The sequence below is a fragment of the Eulemur rufifrons genome, chromosome 18 (assembly GCF_041146395.1).
Source record: "Eulemur rufifrons isolate Redbay chromosome 18, OSU_ERuf_1, whole genome shotgun sequence".
Classification (NCBI taxonomy): Eukaryota; Metazoa; Chordata; class Mammalia; order Primates; family Lemuridae; genus Eulemur; species Eulemur rufifrons.
Genome location: NC_091000.1, coordinates 38,245,428 through 38,271,102, shown reverse-complemented (window position 1 = coordinate 38,271,102; position 25,675 = coordinate 38,245,428). Strand labels below are relative to the sequence as shown.

General features: G+C 40.3%; 1 protein-coding gene across 2 annotated transcripts in view; it reads right to left on the bottom strand.

The window, feature by feature from the left end:
• TMEM131L (transmembrane 131 like) overlaps positions 1 to 25,675 on the bottom strand; it is a 156,006-nt gene that overhangs the window by 50,272 nt on the left and 80,059 nt on the right. Inside the window, exons 8-13 of one of the 2 annotated variants that reach the window (XM_069493662.1) lie at positions 6,074 to 6,151; positions 5,750 to 5,903; positions 4,068 to 4,126; positions 3,620 to 3,728; positions 1,167 to 1,263; positions 524 to 677 (exon numbers count right to left, since the gene is read on the bottom strand). In XM_069493662.1, coding sequence (XP_069349763.1) covers positions 524 to 677; positions 1,167 to 1,263; positions 3,620 to 3,728; positions 4,068 to 4,126; positions 5,750 to 5,903; positions 6,074 to 6,151 — 651 coding nt within the window. The remainder of the gene's footprint in view (positions 1 to 523; positions 678 to 1,166; positions 1,264 to 3,619; positions 3,729 to 4,067; positions 4,127 to 5,749; positions 5,904 to 6,073; positions 6,152 to 25,675) is intronic. The other variant, XM_069493663.1, reaches the window with a different exon arrangement.

Here is a 25,675-nt window from a genome sequence, read left to right as displayed (position 1 = left end):
TATGATTAAAATCATTATAAAGTATGATGCTAAAGTTCCTCTATACTTCAGAAAACACAATTTTATTCAATTATTTCCAGATCAAAGATAGAAATATTTTTATAGAAATGACAGGTTTTAAATAATGCCTAATATGCCACTTCTAAATTTCACAAAAGTAATCTTAAATTTTCCGTAAGTGGTTATTTTATAAAAATCTACTATTTTATCATAAACCAGGCTTAGTTTTACTAAATATAATCTTTTTAGTACAAATCATATATTATATTTTTGATTAACGGTGAGAGCAAAGATTTTCAAAGAATATATCCTGGTCCTTTTGAGTTCCTTGAAAGATTATTTTAAAGAAAGGAAGAAAGAGAGATCTCCTAAAAGTAATTCTAAAAATGTTAAAAGAAAAATATTTGCTTTATAAATCATAAGTTAAAATTAAATTTTATAAATAATAATTTCATAGCATTTGACCTTAAACAAAGTTTAAAACTTAAGGCTAAAACTTGGGGGAAAAAAATACTGTATGTACCTTTAAAATGTGCTTGGTCTCCTTGGAAACAAACACATCATTTAATACAACACTACGGTCAAAACGGTTGTGGTACCATATTGACCAAACTCCTGATGTGTTCTCATGAGTCTCTAGGTGAAACTGGGCTGCGGAAGAGTCCATTCTAAAATACCTGCGAACAGAGGACACACATGCTATCAGCCCTGCACGTAGGACAGCCATCAGCACTCTAATGAACCTCTGACTGCAAAAGAGGAGCATGATGAAACGTTACTGAACGAATGCTAGCCCTGGCAATGACCTCAGTGATCACCTCCTTCAACCTTCTGGCCTATGCGCGGGGAAGCGACTGGGGCCACAACCAGTACAGCTCACAAAGACCACCAGGGCAAAACTAGGACTCCAAAGCAACTCAGAAACACCATGCAAATATGTATCCTTTTCACACACCTGGCCCCTAACCCAGAACCTATTTCATGAACTGCATAATTTAGCTTCCTTTTCCCCATTCTGCTAACAGCCCTTCCACTGCCTGCCAGCAGCAGGGGAGGCCAAGTCCCGAGAGAAAGGGAATCTTACAAAGTCATATCAGTTATGTTATTAAAGCATTTCTAGGGAGCAGGGAAAAAACATGATTTCCGGGAAAGTGGAGTTAACCTACCCTTGAACCACAGAAGAGGAGAGGCATGCTCTTAGTGTTGGAATGTGTTTTGTTTTCTTCACATCTTCCATAATTCCACTGTCACATGATGTAGCTGCTTTGTGATATAAAGAAATAAATGTGAAGTACAAGTATCTTTTCTTTCTTTAGGCCTTAACAAAAATAAGATTTATCACTTATTTATAAATTTTTAATTCACTCTTCTGTCTCCATAAAGTAGTGAATCGGACATAAATGGTCACATACTTTCTCAAACGCTATTTGTCCTTCATTCCTGGCTTGTTGCCAGTGAACTGGAACGCTGTATCTACTCCTCCCCTGGACACACATGCTTTTTAAAAAAAAAAACCTCTCATTTATTCTTTTGGGGGGAAAAAAAGAGTCAATGCTTTGTGGCTTTTTCTTTACAAAGATCTGTATTCACCATAAATAAGAGGGAAGGCCTCAGGTCTGCCAGAGGTGACAGCGAGAAATGAAGCTCCACTGGGTAAAGACAGAGGGGCGTGTGCAGCCATGAGCAAGAAGGAAATCAAAGCCAACAGCCAAGAGGAGCTACCAGCAAAAAGTGGGACTGCATTTCAAAACACCACTCACGTATCAAAACGATACTTTTAAGCTTTGCTTGATTTAGGTGATAATATTAAATCATTGGTGTTGAATTTTTAACTCTGATGCTAATACCCAATTCTTTTTTTTTAAAGCTATACGTGATTCAAAAAGCAACCCAAACACTGACAAAAAATATGAAAATAAAGCCTTTCACTCTGACTCCCAATTATCTTAGAGGAAACAACTGTGAGCAGTTTCTTGAGCATCCTTCCAGGTGTTCTGTGCACAAACACGTTCACAGACACCCTTTAAAAAAAAAAAACTAAATGTACACACACTGCTTGCATGTCAGTGTATTCTTTCTTTTCTTTTATTATTTATTTTTTTTTTAGAGATAGGGGTTAGATCCATCGCCCAGGCTGAAGTGCAGTGGTGAGATCATAGTTATCATAGTTCACTGTAACCTCAAACTCCTGGGGCTCAAGCGATCCTCCTGCCTCAGCCTCCCACGTAGCTAGGACTACAGGTGTGCACCATCACACCCACACTAATTTTTTATTATTATTATTTTTCCGTAGAAACGGGGTCTCAGTATGTTGCCCAGGCTGGTCTTGAATGCCTGGCCTCAGGGGATCCTCCCATCTCGGCTTCCCAAAGTGCAGGGATTACGGACGTGAGCTACCGTGCCTGGCCATGTATGCTTTTGAATAGCTGCAGAGTCCGTCTCTCTGTAGATGGACTACAATGTAACCAGTCACCTATCAATGGGTGTTTAGGCTGTTCTGTCATCACAAACATACATTTCTATAGTTTTGAATACATGTGAGTATATATAATCCTAAAACTAGAATTAAAGATCGAAGACCATATATGTACATTTTAAATTTTCAAGAGATTGCCAATTTTCCCTCCAAAATAGCCTGCACCAATGTATACTCCTGTCAAAAACATAAGAGTATTTTCTTTCCTAATCATTACCAATATAGAATATTAACAACCTTTTTTATCTTGATTGATCTAGGTAATACATTATACCTCATTTATTGCTTTAACTTGTATTTGTTTAAATATGTGTAAGTCTGGGCATGTTTTCCTATGTTTAAAATCCATTTGGGGCCGGGCGCGGTGGCTCACGCCTGTAATCCTAGCACTCTGGGAGGCCGAGGTGGGCGGATCGTTTGAGCTCAGGAGTTCGAGACCAGCCTGAGCAAGAGCGAGACCCCATCTCTACTAAAAATATAAAAGAAATTATATGGACAGCTAAAATATATATATAGAAAAAAAATTAGCCGGGCATGGTGGTGCATGCCTGTAGTCCCAGCTACTCGGGAGGCTGAGACAGGAGGATCGCTTGAGCCCAGGAGTTTGAGGTTGCTGTGAGCTAGGCTGACGCCACGGCACTCACTCTAGCCTGGGCAACAGAGTGAGACTCTGTCTCAAAAAAAAAAAAAATAAAATAAAATCCATTTGGATTTCTTTACAGACTTCTTTTTAATCATAAGTAAGAAGCTGAAGATAGGGTGGGGTTTACACGCACTAGACGTTCTGCATCACATTCTACACAGGGAAACAACACAGGGCAGTCTGGCAATGCTGCTGTGGGTGCAGCGGCGCCTCCCCCTAACACATGGCTCCCTGCTCTTCCAAATCATCAAGTCAAGCTTTTAACTCAAAATCCTACCTATGTGGCAAGATAAAAGTAGCATCAATAATAGTTTTTATATCATACTGTCTATCTCTTAGAACTATTAAGGCTGTGGTTTATTGAAACAAACCCATTCCACTTTTTTAAAACCATGCCTCATCTGTACTTGGCAGTCATTTCACAGAAAAAACTGCCATCGTAACAACTAGATAACAAAAGTAAAAGAAAAAGAATCTCCAATATTTTTTAAAATCTGTACCTTTGCAAGTAAAAGAAGCAATTTTTGTAAAGTTGGTTGTAGAAGTAGGGAGGAGCACTGGTTCAAACTGCAGAGACACGGCATCTCTCTGTGAGAAATGATGTACATCCTATAACAAAAAAAAAAAAAAAAAAGAAAAAGAAAACTCCCACATTACTACTCTCGGCTGGGAGAATATTTATCCAGTTGGAATCTACTGCTAAAATAAGGGACCAGCATGGACCAGCTTACGTAGCAACCACTCAGCGTCTGTGTGTAACAGTATGAAGGGGGCTGCTGACAACCCTCACGCACACAGTGGTTCAGGCACGGGAAAATGGGGTTTAAATTAAAGCAAAAGAGAATAGCTACAGTGCTTCTGTATTTGTTCCTGAAAAATCCTCACATTCTACAATTAAATGCACACGTGTAATTTTAAGTTTCATTCTATGTAAGCGTTAACAATTACCTGTATCCACACAAGGCTGCTTCCCGAATGTAATATGTACATATTGACTGTTGAATCATCTGTGCAAAAGAATCAGAACAATGAGATTAAAACAAGGAGCCATCTCACTCCCATACCTTATTCTAGTAATTAAGATATCACATCATACACTTCTATAAAAAATGGTAATTTGCTTCTCAACACTTAAATGGAAACTAGAAGCCGTTTTCTTTTGGGTAATTCTTGTAAGTCACAAGAAAAAAGGTCCTTACAGAAAGACTGACCTACCAACCTCAGCTCTCTAAATGATGAAGAAATAGCAGGGAGGAAACTTTGAGTTTAGCATTGTGCTATGTGCCTTCTGGGTGCAACTAACCAACTGGACGGCTTCAAATAAAGCTATGTAGTCCAGTTGATTAGACAGTCCCTTGTTTCCTCATTTAGACAACAACATTTGGAAAGAGTAAAGCCTGGAGATCTCAAAACGCAGGCTTCCTTCAGCCCTCACTGACAGAAATGTTTCCCACGACTCAGGGGTCTACCGTACATTGATGTTCACCTGACCATTGTGACAATCACCAAAACAGGAGAGCTCTCCCACTGATCCATCACTACTACAGCCAACTCTGAGGACTGGAAGGTAAATCATATTTGACCAACAATTAAGACTGCCAACAGGCCAGGCGTGGTGGCTCATGTCTGTAATCCTAGCATTCTGGGAGGCTGAGGCAGGAGGATCACTTGACATCAGGAGTTTGAGACCAGCCCCAGCAATAGTGAGACCCTGTCTCTACTAAAAATAGAAAGAAATTAGCTGGGCAACTAAAAATAAAAATAAATAAATTAGCCAGGCATGGTGGTGCACGCCTGTAGTCCCAGCTACTTGGGAGGCTGAGGCAGGAAGATTGCTTGAGCCCAGGAGTTTGAGGTTGCTGTGAGCCTGCTGTCACAGCACTCTACCTGGGCAACAGAGCAAGACTCTGTCTAAAAAAAGACTGTCAATTAAAAAACTACACTTTTATATACAATTTATACCATTTCTTTCTTTGACTACGAATATACATATATACTCACATACACAAGAGTCTTGATAACCAAAAGATAACAGCAAATCCTACACTATGAAATTCACGGGTCATATAACATCGTCTCCCGCAAAAGTTCTTAGAAAGGTAAACTGATGAACTAGGTTATTTCTGACAAGTAGGACACACATTTCCAAAGATAATATTCATAAAACTGAACACTAAAATTCTACTCTAACTTGTCAGGCATCCAGGAACAACCAGCACCCTATCAACTATTAAAAATATAAAACAGTATATGACAGTATGATTTGGTCAGCTGAGCGGAAATCAGTAAAACTGGAACAAGAAATCCAACACTTCAAATACTTTGTGAATATTTATATCAGACTGTCCTGCCCACTTAATTTGTTTACTATCTCCAAAAGTGCTAAAAAATATTTATTCCCAAAGAAACTCAGAATAGTTTGTGGTTGTCACTTAACTTCTCCCCAAAATAAAACAGCTTTCTCAGCAGTGGCAGATTGAGAACCAGTTACTATTACAGTTTTTTAATAATTAAAACAAAGCCTCTTCGTCTTGGTTTGCTATGATGCAATCTACAAGTAAATGCTATAGAATGATGATGCAGGTTAATCAAAATATATCGTAATAAAAATTTAAAAGATTTCACCTTACCTGAGGTCTCAGATTTATCTGTAGCTACATAAACAATAGACAGATGATCTAACAAATCTTGTGTGTTTTCTTCAAATTCTTTTGAGGAGTTTTCCATTGTTACCATTATGCTCATTTGTAGGCGCAAAACATCATCAGATTCCAGGTAACAACTCTGAGATGGGGGGGAGGGGAAAAAGAGGAAAAACTCAAAAAATAATCTGAACTTTGTGATTTCAAATTTCAAAAGAAAAAAAAGCATTTATCTAAGAACAGAATGTGCTGTTTTATTTTTAAGCAAAGAGGAAGGAAGGCAGGGAGAAAACACTAAATATTTTACTTTACCTTTAATTGCTGACACACTTTATTATGTAAACTGCATTCCAGTTGCACCTGCAAGAGGCTAGTATTAGTGGTTTCTGCCTAAAAGAAAAAAAAGGGGGGGGGGGAAAGAACTTAAAAGGAAGCAAAAGGCTCCATCTGGCACTAATAGTAAACAATTTATCATTTATTCAGAAACTACACTCACTCATTCATTCAACAAATATTTGAGTATCTACTCAGTGCTGGGCATTATTCTATATAACAGCGAGCAAAACAGAGAGATCTATGCTGTTACTTTGCTTACATTCTAATGAAATCATAAGCAACATAAAAATTCCTATTAAGGCAATAAGCAGGTAAGTATGTTCTAAATATACACAGGAACACTGTAGTTTGGCATTTCTAATGTCTGTTGAACATTTTGTTTAAATATCGGAGTCTACTTTTATTTTACTCAGTAATAGCCAATTAACTGTTTTTATGTGTGTCCTCCATCAGTACAATGTCCTTAGAAGTCATGATCCTTAAATCAGACAAAACCATTAGGGAATGTCCAAAATTCAACTGGCTATCATTTTTAACATATGGAAGAGCTATGGGTGGAAGAGACAAAAGTATATGAAAAGAATAGTCAAGTTCAAAGATCTTCAGAGCCACCTGGGATGACATGGACATGGCTTCAAGAAAAGGAAATGAAAAATCCAAACAAGGGATACAGCCATGTGGTGGTAGGATGTGGGCTACAGACATGTGTGAATACGCGCAAAACTCAGTCACTGCAACATGTGAATCTAAAAGACCTGGGCCATGAGATTTCTTCTTTCATTAAGTTCAATGTCCCTGGCATAGTGACTATAAAAAGGTACTCGGCCTGGGAGCCAGTCAAAGCATCAGGAAATAGCGACAAGATAAGAAGGAATTCCCCAAAGTCTAACCTGACTTAACTGTGGGTGAGCATCTATTACTAACTTTGGGGAGGAGGGAAGTCACTTAAGGCCAGGGGTTTGAGACCCCACGGGCAACACAGTGAGACCCTGTCTCTACACACACAAATTTTTTTTAATTAGCCCAGGAATTTGAGGCTGCAGTGAGCTATGACTGCCCACTGCACTCCAGCCTGGGGGACAGGGTGAGACTCTGTCTTAAAAGAAAAAAAAATTGTTGCTAGTATCTGCCAGTGTTCTTAAATAGAATAATATGCTTTATAAACTGAACCTAAAAGGGGAAGAACTAGATTTTGAAATTTGTCTTCCTATGAACAAATCCCACCATAAAAGACAAACAAAAAAAGCCCCCCACTTTCTGAAACCGCTTTAACCAAGGTTACAAATGATCTCTTGCATGGCCAAATCCAACAGAAACTTCTCATTTTGCTCACCCCTTCTACCCCCTTTAACACTATTAACCATTTGTCCTTCCCTTGGTTTTTCTTCTTTCTCTCTGGCTCTTCCTCCTCTGGCCATCAGACTCTGGGGTTACCCTGGATGCTGTCTGTGCCCTCTTCACTCTCCTGAAGCAGAGCTCTTTGACGTGCTGAAGCCTCCCACGTAGACTTCTCTAGCTCGGACCTCTCTGCAGGCCTGTGTATCCAACCACTGTCTGGGCAGCCCCCTGAATCCTCACGCAGCCCAAGTGAGCCACCTTGCTATGTGCCTCATCTTAGCACCATTATTCCTCAACTGCACCATTGTTCATACAGTTTAAGCCAGAAACCTGAAAACCAACTTCACTTCACCTTCTCACTTACCCTTTTCTAACAAACCCATAACCAAGGTACACTGACTGCACCTCCTCAGTACCCCTTAACCCCCCCCACTTCTCCTCTTGCTTCCTACCCTAGAGATCAGGGGCTGGCAAGCTATACCCACAGGCTAAATAAATCCAGTCCGCTGCCCGTTTCTGTAAACAAAGTTCTACTGGAACACAGCCATGCCCGTTCCTTTGTGCTACAACGGCAGAGTTGAGCACATGCAACAGAGACCGTATGGCCTGCAAAGTCAGAATAAGTACTCTAATGACACTAACCTACAGAGAGTTTGTGGCACAGTAACTTCCTCCCAGTCTCCCTGTGCCCACCTATGCCCTTTCCGCTCCATTCTCCCCACTGCATGAGAGTTTACCAACATGCATATCTGGTCATACCACTATTTGCTTAAAATTCTTCAAAGACATCCCACTGGGCAAAAGTCCCAAATCCTTTACTTTAGCTACAAAACCTGAGCACTTACCTAGCCTCTACCTCCTTGGTCATGCTCTAGCCTCACTGATCTACTTTCTGTTTTGCCTTACAACCTTTGAATTTGCTGTTCTTTGCCTTGAGCCCACTTCCCCAACACACCCATCCCTCCACCTAGATAAATCTGACTTATCCTTCATGTCCCAGCTTAAATACCCCTCTCAGATACCACAGCTGGGGTAACTGCCCATTCATTAATCACACCCATAGCACCTTCCACCTGACCTTTGTAACACTTCTCACTATAATGTAACAACCTGATCGACGTCTATTTTCCCAGTAGAATCTAAGCACCATATTTGGTGTTTTTATCACAATGCCTATCACTTAATCAGTACTCAATATACAGGTGGTGAATGAATAGAGGTGGGCACACAGCCACAGATGCTATGGAATCCAGCAAGCTTGAAAAGGGAAAGAAGCTAAGAATAATAAACAATGTCTATAAAAGAATATATCAAAACCTGACGTTCGGTGTATACTTCTGATCTGATCGAAACTTTCAAAAAATACTTAAAGAAAACACCATACTAACGTATTTTCAAAGTACACATTTATAATTAAGTTTTTTTTAAAAAAACAAATCTACAACAATTTAACTATGTTAAGGTCTTCATCTGACCAGGCAATTCTCTACCCTAAAATATTTCTTCAAACAAAGAGGTAATATTAAAAATTCAAACTTAAGACTTTAAACATGACTAACAATCCTATTTGCACAGTGACCTAATATGATTTAAAGCCTAATATTTTGTCACTCTTGGTAAATCTCTGGATGGATGAATTTATAATGTCATCTTAAATAAGATTCTTCTATTAGCTGGCAGTTTAACAAAAATGAACCACTACTTTGTTTCATTTGCTGTAGGACATATTTCAGAATCCCACAAGGGGGAGTTCTAGCACCTCCAAACTGCCCTTAAAGTATGCTGACTTTTCTAACAAAAATTTAAAAGTTCATGTCTGTTTTTCTCAAAAGAACAAAACAATTGAAATCTTAACTTAAGAAGAGAAAGTATAACCAAAACCTGAGCCAGTCAGGGCAACCACACACAATGGGGTACAAGTTCCCCTGAGAGGACCCCAGCAGGACATCCCCTAATCCAGAGTGTGCCTGGGCAGTTTACAAAAGAAAAACAAACAAAACCTAATTCTCTATTTTTGAAACCTCCCACATTACTTTAACAAATTAGTTCATAAATTTTATAGCTGAAAGAAAAAATAACTCCATAAATAAATATTTCCTTAGTAGTCTTCATAGAACGTATATGGTATTATTCTCTTTTAGAAGGTGGGTAGGGGGAAATGTGGGTTGGAGGGGTTTAAATGATTTATCAAAGGTCTTTGGGCTAGTTAGTGGAAAAAAAAAACAAATAGCAGGTCTTTTAATGCAAATTAGTACTTTTTCCAAGTAAATCAGAATAGACCAAATCTAGGTACCTAAAGGCCTAAAAAATTCATCAACACAGAGACATGTACTACAAAACAATGCCAAAATATAATGTAACAGTCAAGAAAATAGAAATGCCAAAGCTCCTTTTTTATGGCATGTATTCCCATAGCTTTGTGATAAAAGAGTATCAGTTTAGGAAATCAGATACTAGAGAAAACATAATCATTTCCCTTCACCTGCTAAGGAACTGCTAGTGTGCTGGCCGGAGAGAATGTGATTTGGGGGGATTGTATGAAATTAAACAGGAAAGAAAATGATAGACTTAAAGTACTAAGTCATTTTAGATGGCTTTTATTAACAGTAAACCATATCCTAACAAAAGTAGGTACGAATCTATAATACCTTAATCCAGACAGAGTGAACAAGACACTTGAAATGATAACATTCCTGGTAGTAACCACATATGAAAACCTTTTAAGAAATATAACTTGTGAAATGTAAAAGAACTACTTAGATAGACCCCAATCTTAGATTGTATTTTTCTCAAACATCTTTCTCCCCTTTCATAATTTTGAATGCTAAATTTTAGAGGTTCTTATAAAAGTAAATCTCCTATGCCAACACGTATACCAACAGGAACACAGATTCTGTGTCGGCCATGTGACCATTCCAGCCAGGGGCCCACACATACAGTGCTGTGTACGATGGGGTCTATACAGCAAATACTCTTGTAAACAACAAGAGCTATCCTGGGTCCCTTCCACACGACACGCAGGCTCTATAACCACACTCCTTAGTGTCTGCTGCCTAACAGCCAGCCTCGGCTGAATTATTAATAAGCACTCTACGGTTGTTCTACCCTGACATTAAACAGCAATTCTGCTTCCATCCCCACCATTACCACTCGGATACAAACCACATAAGCAAAATTCACCTATGTTGCCAGACCTACTCATAAAAATATTTGCAAAAACCTAGGAACATGGCTGAAATTTGTTTTTGTTTTTTTTTTTTAAGGAAAAAGAGGTTAATGCATATGTATAACATTTTTCCTTATCCACATCATTTTTAAAAAGGCAGTGTGGCCAAGTGGCTCTGCAGTCAACACCAATTCAAGATCAAAACCCAACCGTACAACCCTGGGGACATTCCCTACCCACTCTAAGACTCAGCTTCATCTTCTAGAAAATGGAGTTCCTGAATTCACAGCAATATCATGAGTGATAAATGAGATACACATACAAACCCCCAGGCACAGAGTAGGCCCTCAAAGGGAAGAATTATTATTTGCATTTGTTCATTCACAATTAATGTATTTACTTAGTAAAATCTCACAACAAATAATTTAGATGCTTGTGGGAAACACTTTTCTCACATTAAAGTTATTAGAAGAAAACTCTTCTTCCCTACTTTTTGGTTTCTAAAACATTTTTTTTTCCTAAAACATTTCAAATTCTTTTTGTCTCATTTTACAATCAGTTCAGAACCCAAGAAAGAAAGTGTCATTTACTGCACACCCCCTCCCAACTCCCTGAAATGTGCCAGAAACCCTGAGAGACAGACAAAAAGCAAGTGGGAGAATAAGCCAACACTTAGATAACGAGACTTTTGGTCGGACCAGGTGGAAGTGGCCTACACTGTGCAACCCAACACCTTGGTTTTCATGCTGGGCTAACTAGCTTCTAACTACTATAACCTGGGCTGGTAGTTTCAGTAGAGCCACGTGGGATTTTCACCTTGGTAGGTCATGCAGCCTAGGGTGGCTCGGTCCAAAGGCAAGTAGCTATTTTTATACAACTGGATGATGTTGGGCCTTAAGCAAATGGCAAGTGGGTCCGCAGGCCTGGCGAGGGCCCCGAACCAGGGCTCCGGCGAGGCAGAAGTTCAAGCTTTATGATGCAGGCTGCTGTGGCCTGACCTTGAGCAAATGGTCACAGCTGTTACTTAGGCAGGCATGGCCATGGCGAGAATCACGCTATAAAAGAAAGTGTATTGTGGCGGTTCCCTCAAAAAAAATTAAACCCAAAAGTGAATGCAGGGACTCGAACAGATATTTGTACACCCATGTTCACAGCAGCATCATTCACAACGGCCAAAAGGTGGGAAAAAAACAAATGTCTATCAATGGATGAATAAATAAGCAAAATGTGATAGAGACATGTAATAGAATACTAGCCTTTAAAAGGAATAAAATCCTGATGCATGCTAGAACATGGATGACTCTTGAAAACATTATGTTAAGTGAAATAAGCCAGACACAAAAGGACAGCTATTATATGATTCCACTTATATGAGGGACCTAGAACAGTCAAATTCATAGAGATAGAAAATAAAACAGTGGTTACCAGAGGAAGTGACAATGAGTTAGTGTTTGATGGGTCTGGAGTTTCACTGTGGGGTGATGAAAAAGTTCTGGAGATGGATGGTGGTGATGAACGCGTGATATGAATGTACCATATATAAAAAATTGTTAAAATGGTAAATTTTGTGTCACATGCATTTTGCCACAAGAGAGAAGGGGCAAGGGAACAACTAGACAAGAGCTGAAATAGAAAAGGAAATCCTGTTTGTTAACAGATACAAAGCTACAGTTAGCTAGAAGGAATGAGTTCTAGTGTTCTACAGCACTGTAGGGTGAATATGGTTAACTATAATTTAGTGAGTATTTTTAAAAAACTAGAAGAGAGGATTTTGAATGTTCACAACACAATGAAATGATAAATGTTTAAGGTGACAGACATGTTAATTACTCCAAGATGATTATTATACATTATATAAACATATCAAAATATCACTCTGTATCCCATAAATATGTACAATTATTACATGTCAACTAAAGAGAAAAAGAAAAAAATCTTGAAAAGCAGGTTACGAGGACATAAAAAGAGAAATGGAGATACCCTGGGAACTCATTGAGAAGGGATTCAAAATGGAGGCGATATATCTTTGTGCTTATTGGAGCTTAAAAAATCTAATCAGGGAAGACAGGAAAGATCTCAGCAGTCTGGAATTCTTCCCCCCAAAGAAACCAGGATTCAGTTCTAGGAACTATGGAGAAACATACTTTTATTTTATTTCATTTTTTTTTTTTTTTTGAGACAGAGTCTCGATTTGTTGCCCGGGCTAGAGCGAGTGCCGTGGCATCAGCCTAGCTCACAGCAACCTCAAACTCCTGGGCTCAAGCAATCCTCCTGTCTCAGCCTCCTGAGTAGCTGGGACTACAGGCATGTACCACCATGCCCGGCTAATTTTTTCTCTATATATATTTTAGTTGGCCAGATAATTTCTTTCTATTTTTAGTAGAGACGGGGGTCTCGCTCTTGCTCAGGCTGGTCTCGAACTCCTGACCTTTAGCGATCCACCCGCCTCGGCCTCCCAGAGTGCTAGGATTATAGGCGTGAGCCACCACGCCCGGCCTTTTATTTTTTTTGGAACATACTTTTAAATCCCTCATAGTAAGAGCAATTGAGGAGCTATACCTCCAAAGACGTAGGTAGCTATACCAAGGGTTACATAAGTCTGGACAGGCTTGTGAGAGGGAAACCAGGAAGATGAGTGTAGAAAGTTCAGAACATTATTAGGTGGAGACACAACTACTGCTCCTGCCCTGAGGGAATATGTTTGAAGAATTTATAGAATTAAGACTCAGTCAAGAAAAGGCACAGCAAAGAGGAAACCATTAAAGTAGAACCAGGCAGGCCAAGATAAACTGAGCCCAGGCCTGACCTAGATGTTGGTCTGATAGGAGAGTATCTCTTACGTAAGATTACTCAACACAGCGAAGAGAAAAAAGATTTATTTGAATAGATGTTTCTAGTAGAACCAGAACTCGATTGTATCTCTCTTGCTTTGGGAGAACTCATCAAAAAAAAAAAAAAAAAATCCAGAGAGAAAATATTAGAACAAAAAGTAAAGCAAAAAAAAAAAAAAAAAAATGCACTAGGTACTTTAGAAAGAAAGAGACCAAGAGACCAACACAAGAAGCTGATTAAATCGCTAAAAACTCAACTGAGTCTTCCAAAAAGGAAGAGGGGAACAGTTGAGGACAAGCAAATCCTGGGGACACAGACCATTACTAGAGAAGGGACACACGCCTGGGACAGACAGTAAGTGGCACACGCCCAAGGACTAGCCCTGCTAGGCCCTTAAAGACAAAACTGAAGTGTCAGTAGCCACTCCCCTCCATGAATGTACAGAGAAATCCTCTAGTTGAAATAAGTAGGACAAAAAGGGCAAAATCCTCCCTAACAAGTAAGTTCCAGAAGCCTCGGTGCATCCACAGTAAGAGACGTTGGAAACCACACAGTGCACAGATCTCACAGTCTCTGTGCACAGACTGCAGACGCTGTCCCTCAACAGAGCTCAGACACCACTCAGCACGGAGTGCCAGAACGCAGGGCCCACGGAAGAAACAGAAACCCACATACCCCACATACCCAGAAGAGAAGGAAGGAAGACCTAGTGACTGGGCTACTACCAAGCAAATTTCTAAACTCTGCGGGAAGGCCAGAGCCTCAGGAGCTCCTGCTGGGGGGCGCGGACATGCACAGGTGGCTCCTCCCAACCCCCCCACCAAGTACCCAAATTAGCCTCCTGACTAATGGTGATCTCTCCCCAGGCGTCAAGTGCAAAGGTCTTCCATGATAAACAACTGGCATGAACTCACACCGAAACCAAGGTGACAATCTCTCTCTCCATCCTCCTTCCCTCTCGCAGGTAAATATGAAGTACTGGGAACAATTCTGCTTAAAATGAGTGCCTGGAGGGCTGGAGGGAGTTTTCCAAATTTCATGGATGTGAGGTTGATGATCTGATATTCCTGCATGTCTATTAAGATTCTAGACTCAGTGAGACTCAAGAGAGACTCAGGGTTGAACTACCATAAATTCTGAAACCTCAGGGAAAGTGCACACACTCTAGTGACAGCAGCCCAGGCTGCAGCTGCTGCAGGCTCCCTAGCTGCACGCACGCATGGAGAACCTCTCTGGTTAAAACAAAGAAAACAAGAAGTTGGGGAGGACCTCAAATTCTTCGAATGTTAACTCACAGATAATTTGATATAGGACTATAACCCTGAACTTTCATGTCATGCCAGGGGACTGAATCTCTGAATTTTAAATTTTTCCCAGAGAGTTTCATAAGAGAAGAGGGTTTACATTCAAAAACTCCTTTTTAAAAGTTAAGTGATGAATGCATTTTAGCTATGTGCCAGGTACTAGTTCTAAACTCGTTACATGCATCAATTTATTTAATAGTTACAGCAATCCTATCGGGAAGGACTATTATTATCTATTTTACAAGATAAACTGAAACACAAGGATATTAGGTAATTTGGCCAAGGTCACTCAGAACCAAGATTTTTAGCCAGGTGGTCTGGTTTTGGAATTCACCTTCTTATTCACCCCCACGATGCTTCTCTATGGTGGGCATCCTTAAATGGCTGGTATTTTTTTTATTGTGGTACCTTAACATTGTTATTTAACCCATCACAGAAGCCCTGATAAGCTGTACTGGATATCACAGTCGAAAAGATTGGGATGGGGAAACAGACAAGGAAGTGAACTTCCAATCTGGGCTAGAGTGTGGCCTTGGAGCAGATTATTAGTGAATTCACCCACTCCACCTCAGAGCTTTCTAGGGGCACACTCAGCAGTGCACCCCAGCAGAGAGAGAGATCAACAAAGAAATGGGGGAGGGCTCAGCCCTGGGCGCAGAAGGAGGAAGCAAAGCTGCCGCTGTAGGTCCGATGGGGCAAGAGCACAAAACTCCAGGACTGTTACAAGAAAAGGATTCTCTTTCCCGAAATACTCCTGTCCTTTTTCCCAAGCCTTCCTCTCCCCTCAGAGGTAGAGGGATTACCTAGTTAGTGGGCAACAGACAACAGCCCTGTGCGGCGGAAGGAGTGAGCAGGGTGGGGGCTATTGGGCAGTTGGTTTCCCTCCTCCTCCTCCTCCTCCTCCTCCTCCTCCCTACCCACTGGGAAATGTGTCTGTCCTTCAGGCTCAAACTTCCCCTCCAGGGAACCATCCGACATAGGCAGTTAGCAACTACTGGCTCTCCCATCTCAGCTGATACAGGAACATATGGCTTATCAGAAATACAAAGGTGGCGTTAGTTCTCTAACTCCTGATTCTCACACATCCAATGATGCAGAACGGGAGGAAAGGTGATATCCATCGGGCATCTCCTAACAAAGTCTTCTAACAAAAACTTCTGAGACAGTCTCATAATAAACGTTTGAAAGAAGTCAAAGGAATATTTGTGTCTCATTAACTTTGTAAATAGCTTATCATAAATGTTCTCCTGTTTAAGATTCATTTATTCAAGCATCCATCATTTATTTACTACACGTTGTATTGCCAGATTCTGTGCTACGTAAGAGGAACAAATGAACAGTGTCTGATTCCTGCTCTTATGGAGCTTATAACCTGATGAAGGAAAACACATATATAAAAACAAAAGCTTTTGAGTATTATTCTTGCTACAACAGGGATCTCTCAGGGCTTTCAGTAAGGAGCTCATCAATTCTCCTGGGAGGCAAAAAAATGAGACAAAGCAGTGAGTTAAAAGAGGGACCGGGAAAATGTGTTCTCACAGTACCCAAGAGAGCAGAGATTTTAAAGTAAACAGGAAGAAGATGGAGAGTGGAGAGACTCCAGAGTCTACAACATACATGAAGGAAGAGGGAAGAAGAACACCCACACATCTTGGTATTTTTCTCTTTCTAGAGTCTTCACCGTGCTTCCTTCCTTTCTTCCACTCACCAACCCTCCTCTACTTCTCCTCTTCCCAAGTTCCCATGCCACTGAATCATTTTCACTTGAGACCCTAATGAAAAAAAAAAAACTTGGGGACTGGGTGTGGTGGCTTATGCCTGAAATCCTAACGCTCTGGGAGGCCAAAGCAGGAGGATCGCATGAGGTCAGGAGTTTGAGACCAGCCTGAGCAAGAGCAAGACCCCATTTCTACTAAAAATAGAAAAAAATAGCTGGGCCTCTAGGCAAGCATCTGTAGTCCCAGCTACTTGGGAGGCTGAGGCAGGAGGATCGCTTGAGCCCAGGAGTTTGAGGTTGCAGTGAGCTATGATGACACCACTGCTCTCTACCCAAGGTGACAGAGCAAGACTCTGTCTCAAAAAAAAAAAAAAAAATTATTTTTTAACGTAAGCCATTTCCCTCTTAAAAAAAAATCTATATTCAGAGGTTGGTCAATAGGGGAAAATTAAGTGATAATATATATTTACACCTAACATATACTAATAACTTTCCAAAGTTTGACAGTCTATGATTTTTATGTAAAAAAGGTCAAACAACTTTTATCCTGCATTGAAATGTCATTACATACATTAAGTTACACACGTATTTGTAGGAATTCCCAGCCATCATACTCAGAAAACTGTTTATCCAACTATTAATAATTATGGAAGACTACCAAGAAAACAGGGCAGCACTAGAGGCCCTTAACCTTTCCCCGTTCCCTATTTTCCTTCTCCAAATCCTAGATCAGACTTTGCAACTTATTTGTGAGAAACGTGCCCCTTTCCTCGGTCAAGCTGTGATCGAAAAATCTTTCCCCATTACTCTCCGTATGCTGATTTTACAGCTTCCCTGCCAGATAACCACATATAATTGACAGGGATCAGCACCTAAGAAGGCGAGCAGGAGGTCACCACCGGGGCGCCCTCCCCCCCAACCTGGCAGGCAGCAGCCAGGCACCGCGGCCCTTGCCCAGCACCTGTCCCGGGCAGGCGGGCACAGGGCTGGCGACACACACCAAGAGCAAAGGCTGTGCCAGTTGTAAAAGGTTAGGAACTCCTGGTCTGAAATGTGTTAGATATGACACAGAATATTCACAGATAATCTCCCCTGGACACATCCAGCAACATGACGCCGGGGTGGGGGAGAAGATCCCTCAAACACACACACACTCTCTCTCTCACACACACACACACAGAGAGAGAGAGAAAAAATACTGAGACAACAAAATATTAATTATGGTGACTTTTGACAAGTGTGACTGTAGTCTTGGGGTTTATTTCCAATGCTTCGTTTCTCCGAGTTTCCCATGTTTTCTTCTAATCACATTATAATTTTTTACAATCCCAGAATATCCTGAAGAGAGACTCCCTTTTAGATAGTTTAATAATATGATACCACGTTGATATATATAAACACACACATCACACTCACACACACACACACACACAGCCACCTTTGCTTGGTAGAACTATACGTCATGGAGTTTCCTCTAACTTAATAACCTCTCCAACTTTCCTATATTGCCTTATAATTACATTTTTAACAATAAAGTTATTTATGATAATTGATTCCAATAATAATGATTTAAGTTATTTTAAATCTCTCAGGCAAGCTACGGCTAGACTGTATATGTCAGATTCTCAGGCAATGCCAATTTCAAATACTGTTTTGCCCAAATAAATCACTGAAACACTCCCAGAATCTCAACGGCTTGGATCCAATATGGCATTGAATATTAAAATAATAAAATTTCTTGCTTTCCCATGAGCCTAACACAACTCATGAGAGTTTTTACATGTCAGATCCTACCATATATTCACAGTTACAGTCATGGTATATAGTCTAGCTCATCTACTCACTTGTCAGACATTTCCACGCAGGCATCACAATTACAATTTGGAAGAACTACTTAATATTCTACTATGTTGATATACTTAAATTCATTAAACCCTTTTCTACTACTTGGGCTATACATTATTTCTACTTTCTTGCCATAATAAAGATGCTGCAAAGAATATTTTATCTGCATTTGTCTTTCCTGGATCATGAATTGCTAAATTAACAGATGAAAATCATTACTATATTTACTATACTGGGGACATTTACTATACTGGGGAAGAATTTAAAGCATACTGAGCTGGCATTGCCAAGGACCCAAATGAGCTCATGCTATAAGATATTCTTAATAATTATTTCCTGGCTCTGCTGTCGACCTCGACCAAGTAACAAACTCTAAGTCCATTCTACAATTTCTAAAATAAGAGTGATAGCACCTGCCCTGGTAGTAAATATGCTGAAGGTCAGATCGGATGGTGTGGTGAAAAGGTAAAGTTATACAAACCTTAGATGCTACAACTGGTAGACAGGCTATTCGGGGATCTCAACTCAGATTCCCATTGACTCATCTATCTATTAAAAACTCTGGGAGTCCTCAATGTCCTAAACACTAAGTTGATATTGAGGTTATAAAAATAAAAAAGAAGCAGGCCTTGTCCTGCAGAGCCTCATGGAAAAGCAGGGGAGAGAGAGGAGCCAAGACTCTAAGCGTCAAGAGGGGGTGTGGATCCAGAGGACAGGTGCCAGAGGAGGCAGTATCTGAACTGGGTCTTGAGGGACGGAATTAGAAGAATAATCAGAATGACATGAAAGCTTATGCGGGTGAAACAGCTTGAAAAAATGGATGGCACGTTCAGGGAATGCTGACAGGTTTATGAGGCCAGAGTTCAGAAGAGAGGGCTGAGAACGCTGAGCCTGGAGAGAAAAACAGGACCCAGGTTAGGAAGGACCTTGTGTGTCAACCTAAGGAGCCTGGACTTTATCCTGTAAATAAGAGGGGACCCGGCTAAGGCAGTGATCAGGGAAGTAACAACCAGTTTTGTTTAAGACACCACCAGCAGCGGAGTGACAGGTCAACTGGAGTGGAGAGAGAATGCCAAGGGGAATAACCCAGGTGACAAACGATGACAAGACTGCAACAAGAGCAGAGGAACCTCGGATTTTCATTCAGACCAGCTGTAAAGCGACTGCTCATCTGCTAGGAATTCTCTCTTCCTGAAGGTCAAAATAATGAAAAAGAAGGATCAAACGAAAAAGTTTAAAAAGAGAAAAGTGATCTTAACTCCTCATGTTTCCCTGCTGTCTTAGTCCATGTGGTCTCCTACAACAAAATACCTTTCACTGGGTAATTTATAATCAGTGGAAATGCATTGCGGAGGTTAAGAAGTCTAAGATCAAGGCACCAGCAGATTCAGTGTCTGGTGAGGCGCCACTTCTCACAGATGACACCATCTGTGTGTCCTCAGGTGGGAAAAGGGTGAACAAGCTCCCTCAGGCCTCTTTATTAAGGGTACAAATCTCATTCATGGGGGCTCCATTCCCATGACAGTCACCTCTCAAAGTCCCCACCTGTTAACACTGTTGCACTGGGGATTAGATGTCAGCATATGAATTCAGACCATAGCACCTACTTTCTTCATAGTAGCAGATTGGGTGCAGCAAAGAGAATAAAAAGGTACACTACACTGAATTCAGTGATTCCTATTTAAAAAAAATGGGGCCAGCAAGCATTTAGACATAAGACAAATCGCACAAATGCTCTTGTTTTCGGCAGATGTGAGAAAGCCATTTCATCCAACTGAACTAAGCAGGAAAAAATGCAAAAATCAGGTAAGAATGGGTAACATACATAAATAAAAAGGACCAAAATGAGCTCATACTATAAAAATAAAATATTCCTAGTAATTATTCACTGGTACTCTATTTTACAAGAATGGACAAATTTTTTGTTATTCCAAAAAACAAACTGGGATATTAAATTTAGGATTCATAGTAATAGAGGGCAGAACCAATTACAATCTATGATATGATAAATACTAACAGTTTTCCCCTATTAATAAAAACAAGATCAAATAAAATGGACTTATTTTGTTTGACCATTTTTCTTAAATAAGTATTTTTTTTAGAAAAGGAGGAAAATATATCAAATAATGTCCTTTTGAGGATGCTTTAATAAAGTTATACTGTATGATTTTGTGTTAAGCTCTATACTGGGTATTTTATGTGTGCTCATTTAATGCTTCCAATAAAAGTTCAATGGAAAGAACACAGGCTTACAATCAGACAGACTTAGGTGTGAAACTGGCTTTTTGACTTCATACAAGCAATAAATTTTTTCCTCCAGCTTGTATCCCTTGAAAAACACCCATTTTTTTGAGCATTACTTAAACCTGATTTTTTTTTTTCCCCAGACAAGAGTCTCACTCTGTCACCTGTCTAGAGTGCAGTGGCATCATCATAGCTCACTGCAACCTCAAACTCCTAGGCTCAAGCTATCTTCCTGAGTAGGTGGGACTATAGGCACACACTACAACACTCAGTCAATTTTCCCATTTTTAGTAGAGATCAAGTCTCTCTCTTGCTCAGGCTGGTCTCAAACTCCTGAGCTCAAGCAATCCAGAGTGCTAGGATTACAGAGGTGAGCACCACACCTGGCCTTAAACCTCATTTTTGTCATAGCTATCTAAGCTGAGCTTAGGTATCTGAGCTGCTATGCAAGTGGTGGAGGACCGTTCGTTTTGGGCACTTGGGTTCTAGGCACTGTCCTAGAGTTTCTGCCATTAATCATACTGTCACATGACTAGCTCTGCTTCCTGATGTCTGATAGTGGAGGGAACTGTGTGCAGTGTTTCCCTTCACCTATATCATAACAGTGCACAAAGGTAGGATCTGCTTTCTGATTGCTTCCAAGTTCATTTCTCATCACAGAATTTTACTGGGTTTGCAGCAGCAAAACATGTGTTATCTTCTGTGATTATTCTGGTAACTCAAATTTCTTTCAAGTTTTGAAACAGATAGCTCATAACCATCTTAAAAATGCCATTTGAGGCCGGGCGCAGTGGCTCACGCCTGTAATCCTAGCACTCTGGGAGGCCGAGGCGGGTGGATCACTCAAGGTCAGGAGTTCAAGACCAGCCTGAGCAAGAGCGAGACCCCGTCTCTACTAAAAATAGAAAGAAATTATATGGACAACTAAAAATATATACAGAAAAAAATTAGCCGGGCATGGTGGCACATGCCTGTAGTCCCAGCTACTCGGGAGGCTGAGGCAGGAGGATTGCTTGAGCCCAGGAGTTTGAGGTTGCTGTGAGCGAGGCTGATGCCATGGCACTCTAGCCCGGGCAACAGAGTGAGACGCTGTCTCAAAAAAAAAAAAAAAAAAAAAAAAAATGCCATTTGAATTGTGCATCCTTAATTTTCTACATCAAGCACATCTCCCACTTTCTGACCCATACTCCACCATTACATGAAATATTCCTGTTGTTTTTCCCTCTCTGATAAGCATTTCACAGATGGAAGAGTCAAGCAGCACCTGCAAATTCTGGAGCCTTCACCTTCCAGACTATTTATGTCCGGGGATTCTCAGATACATGCCTTTTTAGCCTCTGCCTATGTTTAAGGCAGATGATTTTTTAAGTACTCAATGAATTACACTAAAATCCAATTCTGGTTAGACCCACATGTAAAGCAGACCCAAACATATAATTGGCCTGTACTTTTTATCCACTCACACAAAAAAAATCTAAAAATTATATGGCTCTATTTATTCAGTGAAAATACTTTTAAATTACTATTATCATCTTAGTTTTCTTATTCATAATGATTCAATTGACACACATAAAACAATTTTTTTTCACCTCTCAACTTTAAATTTTAATCCTAAACAAAACAGTTATTTCTCTTCACATGGAGCTAAGAGGACAAGTTAAAGAAAAGTTGATGCCATACGTATTTCTGTCTAACCTCGTTCTTTAGCTTTCTATCAGATATACTTTCTAGCTCTATACTGAAGAAGAGGCAATTATGCCTTGAGTACCTTTGACATCTTCTATCCCCTTTGGGGGAGCCTGACTTCTGAACCCACTCCCCACCCGAATCCCAGACGATGGGTTCTTGACCAAAGGCAGAGAGAGAACAAAAATGTGAAACAGATAGAATATCAATATAAAGACATTCCTTTCTCGTCCGGGTATGGTGGCTCATGCCTGTAATTCTAGGACTTTGGGAGGCTGGGGCAGGAGAATCATTTGAGGCCAGAGATTTGAGACTAGCCTGAGCAATACAGTGAGATCCTGTTTCTACAAAGAATTTTTTTTTTTAATTAGCTGGGCATGGTGGTAGCATGCTTGTAGTCCCAGCTACTCGGCAGGCTGAGGCAGGAGGATCGCTTGAGTCAATGAGCTGTGATGATACCACTGCACTTCAGCCCAGGCAACAGAGCAAGACCCTATCTAAAAAAAAAGACATTCCTTTCTGAGGGAAAAGACAGTTGGTAAAAAATTCATATATGTATGCAGTTTAAATGCAGAATATTACAGTCAGGATTTTTTTTTCCTTGAGGAATGTCATAATTCTGTCTTAGGTTTAAATTTCATTAAGTTTTGTTTTTAGGTACAGTAAGCCATGAAAATACTTTAAAATTTCTTTTTCTGAGTCACAGTAAAACATGGAAGCAATTGAAATAATTGCCTTTTAAGAGATTTTTTTTTTTATATTTAGATTTTTAAATACTGGTTTCTAACAAAAGGTCAGCCAAAAAATTGGATTTTTATCTACAAACTCTGAAATGTATTCTATAGTGTAACATCAAAAGGGTAGGCACATTGTGTTGTGTTCATGACTGTATCATTTATTGGAACACTCATGAAATAGTGTTCAATAATTATTTGTTGACTGACTGATAGGGAAGAGTTATGGCCAAAAGGGGCAGCCTTAGAAAGTGACCTAACTAAACCCACAGACCTCAGTATAAATGAAAATGAAGGAGGGAATCTATAGCTGGGAATGGAGCCAAAGATGACAGTCAACAAGGATACCAAGACAATTCAGTGGGGAAAGAACTGTCTTTTCAACAAACAGTACTGAGACCATCAGATATCTACATACAAAAGAATAAATACGAACTCCTTCCTCACACCATATGCTAAAATTGGAAGTCAAGATGGGTCATAAGCCTAAATAAAAACTATGAAATTAAATAAACTAAAAAACTCTTAGAAGAAAGCACAGAGGTAAATCTCCATAACCTTGGGACTTTTTAGATACGATACTAAAAACAGAAGTGACAAAAGAAAAAACAGGGAAACAGGACTTCATCAAAATGTAAATCTTCTGTACTTCTAAGGACACCATCAAAAAACTGAAAAGACAACCTACAGAATGGGAGAAAATATTTGCAAATCATGTACCTGATAAAGGTTCAATATCCAGAATAAAAATCTCTTACTTCTCAACAATAAAAAGACAAATAACACAATTTAAAAATAGGCAAGGGATATGAACAGTCACTTCCTCAAAGAAGATATACAAATGGCCAATGAGCACATGAAAAGACACTCAATGTCATTAGTCATTCTGAAAATGCAAATCAAAACCACATGAGATACCACTTCATGTCCACAAGGATAACTATTAAAAAAAAAAAAAAAACAGAAGAGACCAAATGTTGACAATGTTGTGGGAATACATGAACACTGCTGGTGGGATTGCAAAATGATGCAACCACTTTAGAAAAAGTTTGACAGTTCCTCAAAATGTTAAACACAGAATTACCATATGACCATTCGTAGGTATACATTAAAGAGAAGAGAAAACATATGCCCACACAAACTTACACATGAATATTCACAACAACTTTATTCATAATAGCCAAAAAGTAAAAACATCCCAAATGTCCAACCATCCAATTAATGAATGATTAAACAAAACATGGTATGTCCATATAATGGCGTATTCATTGGCAATAGAAAGGAATGAAAGACATGGATGAAACTTTAAAACATGCTAAGGGAACGAAGCCAACCACTAAAGACTACTAATTTCATTTATCTGCAATGTCCGGAATAGACAAATCTACTGAGACAGAAAACAGGGGAATGAAGCAATGAAAATGTTCTAAAATTGGACAGTGGTGGCTGTACAACTCTGTGGATATACTAAAAACCACTAAATGATACACTTTGAGTGGGTGGATTTTATGGTATGCAAATTATATCTCAATAAAGCTATTTATTAAAAGATTGAATAAAAATGTAAACAAGAAAAAAAGAAATTGAAAGTTTGGTATCTGCTTAGGAAGAAACAATGATTATGAAAAGCCAAGTCACCACCAAGGGAGGCCACAGGGCAGGGAGCCACAGAAACCGACTCCGGAGGACAGTCCCAGAGCCGCCCCAGGCCACAGCTTCACTCAGCCATCGCTTCCTGGGCGAGGCTCAGGGAGCGGGGCGGGCAGCCCAAGCAGACGTCCCTGCTTTCTAGGAGCTCTCATTGAACAGAGTGAGGGAAAGAGTGGTGGAGTCATCACATGGCGTGGGCGTGGGATTACTTAGTGGGATTACTTAACAGAGAGGACGGCCCTCTGGGGAAGGAGCGGAGTCCTGCTACAGTCTAACAAAGTCCCTAAACTAGAATGCAGACAGAGGGCAAGACTGCCTGAAGAACCCAAACTTGAGTTGAAAAAGGAAGGATGAAATAAGGGTTCATTTGGAAAAAAAAGACGTATGTGGGGGGAAGCGGGGGCGGTTGTGAGGTGGAGAACAAGAGCGGAGGTGTGAAGGGGCCTGGGAGACAGGAGCTGGACCACACAGGCCTCACAGCCACACTCGGGATTGAGTTTAAATGCTCAGACCCAGGGAAACGCACTGAAAGGTTCTAAGTAGGCGACTGATGTGGACCAACTTGCATTTTTGGGAAAAGGATAGGAAAGGGTCAAAGGAGATGCTCACTGACATGTTAACGGGCTCCCACAGCAGGCCAGGGGAAAGAGGAGGATGGCCTAGACTCAGGAAAGGGCAACAGCTGTCACGGGAAGTGGTTAATGGGCAGGCTGATCTGGCCTCCGTGAGGCCTACAGGGTCACTGTCCCCTCTCTCTTCATTTCCCATACCCTGATTAACCCCCAATAACTAAGGTAATCTGAACACTCGTCTCTGTTCCAATACTTAGATCACTACTGATACGGCATCTGGCACTCTGAGCTCCCAACCTCAGTCACCAGAGGAACCTGGCTATTCTCAGCTGTCCCGCTCTGCTGAAGGACAGCCCTGGGATAAGCCGGAACATGTCCACTTGCTGAAACCCACCTGCCAGCATGTGCAAATTAAACTTACTCTAGCCCTCCCAATCCCTTCTCCAAAAATGCAAGTTAGATCCCATCAGTCCCCTGCTTAAAACCTTTC